The sequence below is a fragment of the Anolis sagrei genome, chromosome 2, assembly GCF_037176765.1.
Source record: "Anolis sagrei isolate rAnoSag1 chromosome 2, rAnoSag1.mat, whole genome shotgun sequence".
Taxonomy (NCBI): domain Eukaryota; kingdom Metazoa; phylum Chordata; class Lepidosauria; order Squamata; family Dactyloidae; genus Anolis; species Anolis sagrei.
The window spans coordinates 144,869,085-144,877,485 of NC_090022.1; the positions used below are offsets into that span (position 1 = coordinate 144,869,085).

At 35.1% G+C, this 8,401-nt stretch overlaps 1 protein-coding gene across 1 annotated transcript in view; it reads left to right on the plus strand.

The window, feature by feature from the left end:
* Window positions 1–8,070, plus strand: part of ATAD5 (ATPase family AAA domain containing 5) — a 30,890-nt gene extending 22,820 nt beyond the window's left edge. The window contains exons 18-23 of the mRNA XM_060763961.2: window positions 1,736–1,800; window positions 2,582–2,762; window positions 4,129–4,277; window positions 5,039–5,853; window positions 7,081–7,248; window positions 7,414–8,070. Coding sequence (XP_060619944.2) covers window positions 1,736–1,800; window positions 2,582–2,762; window positions 4,129–4,277; window positions 5,039–5,853; window positions 7,081–7,248; window positions 7,414–7,486 — 1,451 coding nt within the window. The 3' untranslated portion in view covers window positions 7,487–8,070. The remainder of the gene's footprint in view (window positions 1–1,735; window positions 1,801–2,581; window positions 2,763–4,128; window positions 4,278–5,038; window positions 5,854–7,080; window positions 7,249–7,413) is intronic.
* Window positions 8,071–8,401: the final 331 nt, after the last annotated feature.

Below are 8,401 nucleotides of genomic sequence, written 5' to 3' on the forward strand. Positions count from 1 at the left end.
AAATTGAAAGTACAATTTGAAATCATTCGTATGTGATAAGGTGTTTTAGGAAATATACACTCTAGCCGCTATTTCCTTCCGTTCTGTATTGTAACCTTTATGTACCCTAATTTTTAAATTAATGAACTTTTTTAAATTAATTTTTTTCCAATATTTTTATTGAATAAAATCTAAATAAAAGAAAAAATACAAATGAAACAAACCACAGATTTTAAAAACTATACACAAAACTATTTAAATAAATATAAAAATAGAAAGAGAAGGGGATATAGAACATACATTATCTGTACACATCTAAACTACCTAAACATATAATGAAAATCTGCAACTAACAAAATAAAAGATGAAAAAAATGACTTTTAACTTTCTGTTTTGCCACTTTTCTCTACGTCGTAAGATACTCTTCATCAACATATTTACCTCATACTAATTAACAAAACCAGCACACATCTTGGTACCTCATTTTTTTTACTTGTTTCTGGGTATGTTGAGCTGCTGGTTCCAGAAATGGCACCCATTTTCTCCTATCAGGTCTAGTTTTTGGAATACAGAACATTTGTCATTTACCAGCCTTCATCTGCTAAATCGTTCAATTTTAATAACTAATCTTCTTTTAATTAGATATGATCTTTATTTTATTTTTTTGCCTCAAATAATATATTTGGGCTTGTGACATAGTGATGAGGAAAGAGAATCCTGTCCTCAGACAAACAATCGAGCTCCTGAACTAAAGGAGAATGAGTGGGGGGGCTTGCAAAGACGCCAAGGCACAGATCAGTGAGATATGGCACAGGTGAGAAAATAGATGGCATGTTTAAATAGAGAGTGAGGCTGGAGTAAAAGATTTGAAAAGGAAGAAAGGCGGGGGGAGGCTAAGAACTGGAGGAATTAGTGATAATTGCAATACCCTTTGATTTATCTGCAGTGAAGAAATGATAAATATTGTGAGTATCTGCAAACCTGTTGGATGTTATTTGCTGAATGTCTGCCAGAGTCGCTTAGGAAGAAGTAGCTGTTTTTCTTATGGCCTTTTTTAAAGGAGAGTAAATAAGATGCAAGATAAGGCTCATCAAGTTCCTCTTCTAAGGGGAGAAGGCCAATCTACAACAGGGCACAATATCGTCTAGCCTTTTCACATGTTTACTACACATGAGAAACCCTTCTTGCTTTTTACATTTCCAACATACATTCAATAAGATCATAACACAAATTGAATTTCAAACCTTTTGATTACATCCCTTCCTACTGTTTCATGTGTATGTTATGTCCAAAATGTCTAGCTTGTTTTATTATGCAAATATACTCTTGTTTGTCTTCTTAAATTTTAACTCCCAACTTATACATTGTATTAATTCCCTATTTAACATTAAAATTGGGCTCAAAATTGGGCTCCAAATTTGACCTCAGTTAATTCACAACTGGATTTTTTTTGCTTAATTTAAATCTTTCAGACCAATGTCAATAATAAAAACCATTGGAATTCATAATCTACCTTTAATACCCATTCTTTCTTTTTCTGTTTTGTTTTGTGATACTATGTGTCTTCTACATAAGCAAGAAATAACCTTAATGGTACTATGTAAAGTATTGTAATAATTTCCAAACAAATTTCATACCACAAAGGCAACACTGTAATTTTACTTTTCAGGTGTTGCAATTTCTCTCCTTCTAGGAGAGGAAAAATAGGTCTCAGTCACCAAATTTTTAAAGCCTTACCAGTGAATCTTTTGTTTAGATCCATCATTTAGTTTAATATTTGATGGCTGCTTTGAAGAAATCACCTTTACTTCACCTTCTTTGGTAAGTCTTTCAGGTTTTGAATATAAAATATCTTTATCTTCTAGTTTTATGATGTTTATATCTCAGTATTATAATAATTCATAGAAAAGGCTTCATTTTAATACTGTGTGGTAGACTAGTACTTCTAAACCTTCCCTATGAACACGAATCGCTTTAGTAAAGACCCAAGTCTTATCTTGAGAAGATAATTTATACATTTACAGGTAAATTTCTCATAAAAAGTAAATTATTTGTACTTACCATGAAACGCCTCCTTCTCAGTTGAACTACTTACATGGCCCCTTCCACACAGCTGTATAAAATCCATATTGAACTGGATTATATGGCAGTGTGAACTCAGATAATCCAGTTCAAATCAGATATTGTGGATTATCTGCCTTGTTATTCTGAGTTATATAGCTGTGTGGAAGGGCCCCGTGTCTCACTCAGTACCACTGGATGAGAACTTTTGTAATAAATGACTTGCTTTTTCACAAGAACAAGTCTAAATCCTGTGCATGTATCCTTGGTTAGTTTGAATGTTTGCTTTAAAAAATAAATGGCGTTTTGGGTTTGGTTTTGCTTTGGAAGGGTTTTGCTCCAACTTACAACCAGCCTCTCTGTTGAGGTTCTTAACATCTGTTTTATGACTTCAGTTATATACAAAAGAAGTGTTTAATTTGGCTAACATGAGTAGTGCTACAGCCCAATCAGTGACAATCTTATCAAAGTGACCTAGTTGAATAATCGTGCTTTTGATAATTTTTTGAAAGTATTAATTTTGTAATCTGTTCTGATTTAGATGAATGTTGCTAGTTACCTTCAGGTTCTCTGCTTGGCTGAGAACCTAAGAACAGACATAAAAGAATTTGCTGCCTTGTTGACTTCAAATAATTGTGACATCAGACAAAGTGTTCTACACTTGCAATTCTGGGTTAAGAGTGGTGGTGGCTATTTGAAAGAAAAAAGAATAGCAACACATGGTGAGTGTGGCCCAGATAAAATAATACTTATTTTAGGGGGAAGAATCGTATCAGGTTTTTCTGAAATATTATCCCATTTGAAATAAGTTTAGGAATTCCAGTTGACACTATTATGGCATTATGCATACTCCGTGGGACTGATGACTTAAAAACTGTAGTGAGTGCGAAGTGCAACAACTGCATTGTTGAATGGAACCCATTAGAAGGAATAGCACTGGCTGCCAATATGCTTCTGGTTGGAATTTCAAAGTGCTGATGAAAATACTTAAAACATGGTTTAGTATCTCAATACTGGAGGGAGCATCTCACTATTTATATGTCTGCCTGAGAATTGCGGACAGTTGAGTGGGCCATCCTCTGAAAGCAATGCACAAAAGAGAGGGTGTTTGTATAAGGTGCCTTGTTGATTTTATTCAGTTTGCACATGTAAACTGGTGGGTTTTCCTAGTATGCCAGGGACAGACCCTCTTCTTGTGCTCATGGGCTGCAACAGTTTCAGAACTTGCTATGGGCTGACAACCAGTGACTTGCAGATTGGAACTAGTTCACCAACCACCATTTTCAATAGTACTGATCAAATTCCTCTGTCTTTAAACAAGTCATGAGACAAGGCATAAGAGAGCCATAAGAACAGAAAGAAACATGTCGAAATGTTGCTATGCTATATAGTGCAGGGGACCTTGGTAAATAACTCCTCCAATCCTAATCTTCTATTCCAGAATACTTACTGTAACCCATAGTGCTGCATAGGTGAATATCTGTCCTTCCTCTAATAAGCTCTGCTATTAAGTCAAATAATTATTCCTGAAATTGCTATTGCGGATTTATTAAACAAAGAAAGCAAAAACACAGAATGGATGGGTAAATCTAGACTGAAGTTTTAATTAAGAGAAATTGGACTACAAAAAGCAAATGATTTTTTTAAAAAACATGTCAGAAGTGACTTGAGAAACTGCAAGTTGCTTGTGGTGTGAGAGAATTGGCCGTCTACAGAGACATTGCCCGGGGACGCCCAGATGTGTTACTATCCTGTGGGAGGCTTCTCTCTTGCCTTTTGTCCCTGCATGGGAAGCTGGAGCTGACAGATGGGAGCTCACCCCACCTTGCGGATTCAATCCACTGTTTTTCAGGTCAGCAGTTTAGCCGGCACAAGGGTTTAACCCATTGCACCACCGCGGGTCCTTTTAAGAAAAGATCAAATGAAAAGGAATAGCATGGGGGAAAATAAAAATCTGAAATTTGTGAAATTATTTGAAATAACACTGAGAAACTTGTTTTGCAAAATAAAGAACTAATTAAGGGGAATGCTGTACAATTTTTATAGGATATCAGTCTTATATCTTTAACTTGAGATTCTTGTGCCTAGGGCAAGGGAAAGAGGCAAGTAGCACAGAACATGGTGCTTCCGTTACAGAATCAACCAAAATCCCGAAATTTGACACTGGCTGCATTGAGAACTTGCTTGGTCTCACAAACATCTTCTTGCCTTCAGAAGATCTACTTTCATTTCTTAAGGTATTTTTAATAGGTTCAGAATATCTGCCTAAAATGAGCTATAATACTTAAAAACAAATGGGACACACAGTAAAATATGATGCCACTATTAAACATTCTCACTATTTCATTCTGTTCCTCTATCTTCATCCTCATTGGATGGAGAGGAGATTGGAGAGGAGATTCCATCTGAACATTAGGAAGAACTTCCTGACTGTGAGAGCCGTTCAGCAGTGGAACTCTCTGCCCCGGAGTGTGGTGGAGGCTCCTTCTCTGAAAGCTTTTAAGCAGAGGCTGGATGGCCATTTGTCAGGGGTGATTTGAATGCAATATTCCTGCTTCTTGGCAGGGGGTTGGACTGGATGGCCCATGAGGTCTCTTCCAACTCTTTGATTCTATGATTCTATGATTCATTGCCCAAGAGTCAGTAGTATCTATTCTTATTTGTTTGTTTGTTTGTTGCATTTCTGTACCACTCATCTCATCCCTGCGGGGACTCAGAGTGATGTACAACATGGTAAAATGGCAAAAATTCAATGCCTAACATACACATAAAAGCACTACATAACGAAATCAATAACATATAAATATGAATTAAAACCATTAAAAACTATACAAAGACACATCATAACATGAACATAAAACCTATTAGACATTCTTGACATTATCTCCTCCCTCAATTTGTTTCTAAATCGTTTAATTTGTTAATATGTCTATTGAGAAGTGGGTAGACTAAAAATCTATTCAAGAAAAAGTAAGTTTTGTCTACTTCATTTTTACAGCATGAAATCACGACAAAAGAAGAGTGGGATAAACTGATACAACTGCTCACAGAATTCCAGAGGAAGGATATAGATTTTATTTATGGCAATCTTGAAAAAATTCTACCTTTACCTGTCAGTAAACTTTCTGAACCAATGCCTGTGCCTCCTCTCTTATGTGAGAACCTTACAAAAACCACTTCAAATAACAAACCCCTTGACAGTGAGAGCTTGGGGAAAGCTAGTCCTGTGGAAAAGGCTAAGCAGACAAAGCGCCTGAGGAAAAACATTGTACTGGATGATAGTGATTTATTTGAGAGTGAGCTGAACTATTCTGGATTCATTACTTTGCCATCTGACACAACTAGCTCATGCTTAGAAGAAAAACCCAAGTTCAAAAGCACAGCAGGCCTGAACGATCAAACAACAGCAAAAGCAGAAGCCTCTGCCCTTACATTCCAGTGCCTGGATTCACTAACTGAATTTGTGGATAATATGTCCTTTTCTGACTGTTGCTTCAGCAGGAGGACTGAGGAATCCACACAGTCTTGTAAATATGAGGAATTTATTTGGACAAAGGGAAAGATCAAAAATGGTCTATCTGACGAGTTCAGTCTGGAGGATACTGACTGGTGGAGCTCCCAGGGCTCTATTGAACTGAAAGCAACCATGGAAGCACTAAATTTTAACAAATGCCTTAAGAATGTTTCAAAAATAATGAAAAATGCATTGAACACTGCTAGAACTTGTGGGAAGAATGATTTTGAAGAACTTCCCCTCCATTTTTCCAAAGACCAATCCAATTTATACTTTTGTCAATCAGCAGCTAATTCAAGGTAAAGTCAACATTCCTTTGAGGTATATTGCATGAAGGGGAGGAGGGTTGAGCAAAGGGGTCAGAAGGAACAAGGCGTTTCTATTTATGTATAAAGAATTGAGGCAAATGGAGGGGGATTTACATAGATATGTAATGTATTCTTTGGTATAGATACAGCATTTTGGCTCAAGATCAAAACTCTTTTGTTTAAATGCGGAGTTTTTACCCAAAAAAATCAATATTTATATTAATTTTTGTTGCTGGAACTGCCAGACGTGGTTATAGCTTAGCTATTGCTACTACTTAAGTAAGATGTGATTATGAAAGTTTTATATGTATATTATACACACAAATTTTCTGCAAGGAATAGTCTTAACAATGAAACATGATGAGTCAACTTTCAGTCACCATGTTCTTCAGTGAATTCCAGTTTTAGCACTTTTTTCTTACTGCGCTAAACTATAGTCTGTCTGAGAGGAAAGATGCATAAGAAGTAGACGTTTTACAGTGATAAGATATGGATGATGTAGATTTAACCACACTCAAGTTGTCTTTGCATTTTAAATGAGACTAATCTCACCCGTGCTTTATATGGGATTCAGAGAAACTTGTATTATTCTGGTTGCATCCAGAAGTCTTATTAATGGAAATTGGCACATGTGATGCTTCCACCAAAGCAGAACTTTTCTCCAGTCCCCCCTTACAGTTTTTTCACTGATTTCTAGAAAGTTTAAAGAGTATGCAGTAAAATGTGTGAGGTGGTCCCTCTTAGTTCAATATCGTAGTCAATATCATTCAGCCTGTATACTGAAGATTAATTAATATATTCACATCAATTTAATATTCAAATATGAATAAGATAATTTTAATGTTTTCAGCGAGGGGGGAAATGTAATTAAATCATTTTTATTAATTATTTATATTGATATTTAACTGTTAACATCTTTAACCAAGAGTTAATTTTAATGTATTTTTAACTGTAAAACTGCTGCTCTTGGCCAACCTGAAAGGTAGCTTCTGGCTCCATTGGTGTTGCCCATTTGTGCTGTAATGTAACTTCAAACTGTTTACTTTTAATGATATGTTTATATAAGACCGGACTCTGCATTCCAAAGGCATGACTTCTGAAACTAGCTTTAGTCTTGGAATTAGGTGCTAGTTAAGCACAACTTAATTTTGGTTGCGCAGTGTTTGAGCTCATCTTTTAAAATTAAACCATCATACGTTTTTTTTTTCTTTTTTGCAGAATTCGCGATAACACACATAAAAGGTTAGATTTAATCAAAACTGTATTTTCCGGTAGAACTCAGTTCAATTTTAGTAATAGACAAGCAAGTGTGATGGAATACTTGCCTGTTCTCCGCACCATCTGCAAGTCAGAGAAGGAGAAAGAACAAGGGAAAACAAAAAGAAGGTAATTTTTCATTTACAGTACTTCCAGGAAAACGTGTATATGATTGTAGTCTTAATGTGTCAAAATGCATTAAATATCATGGCTGGAATTAGTTAAGTGAATGACTTCAGATGTTTTTCATCATCCTACTTCTTTAATCATTAGTTTTGTTTTGTTTTCTAACAGGTTTCTGCACTACCTCGAAGGAATTCATCTTCCCAAAGAAATTTTGAATAGTCTAGCAGCAGACTTTCCTTAATTCTTAATAGTTACTTTGTATATGAACAAATCATTACTGTATATTCAAAGTGTTTGTTTATATTTTGAATTTTTAAGTATTTAAAAAACAGATTGTATATATCTTCTGTCAAGGTGCTTTTCATATTTCATTAGTGCCAGAATCTTATCTGATGAGTTCAAATACAGTCCAATCTTTGAAACACATCCAGCCTGTTATTTGGACAACTGGACTTTTTTTTTTTAGGAAATGGATTCTGTTATCAAGTTGTTGCCACTAATAAATCTATATATTCAACAATTCTTTTTTGAAACCACAGCTCCAATTTCCACCTTTATGTGGTCCTTTCTACAAGAATAATTGAACTGCAAAACTGCTTTAGGGTTTTGTGAATGTGTATACAAACATTTCAGCATGATCAGGCAGCAGAAAGTTCTGCTAGTGCTTCTTTTTAATATGAACAGTACTTTGGAATCTTGTAAGAGTATTTAAATCCAACCCTGTATCTTTTTTACTGTTTTTTTTCTACTGCTTTTCTGAGTGTCTCTTGGCCAAGTTAGTTTTTGTATCTGCAATTAAATAATAAATAATGGAACTGATTTTTTCAACTTCTTACAAGGTGACTCTTTTAGGTGTGAAAGCATGTTGTTTTATTCTGATGAATTGTTCTGACATTGGGAGATGTTATCCATTTAAAGGCAAAAATGTTTACTATATTTCTGGAGTCCAGTCAGAAGGCTTTCCCTTCTGACCTGTAATAATAATAATAATAATAATAATAATAATAATAATAATAATAATACTTTATTGATATACCGCTCTATCTCCCCAAGGAGGACTCAGGGCAGTATCCAAGTAACATCACCAAAACATACAAAGTAAACAGCATAACATAAAATTCAAAAAACAACATAAGCATAAAATTATCACATGTAC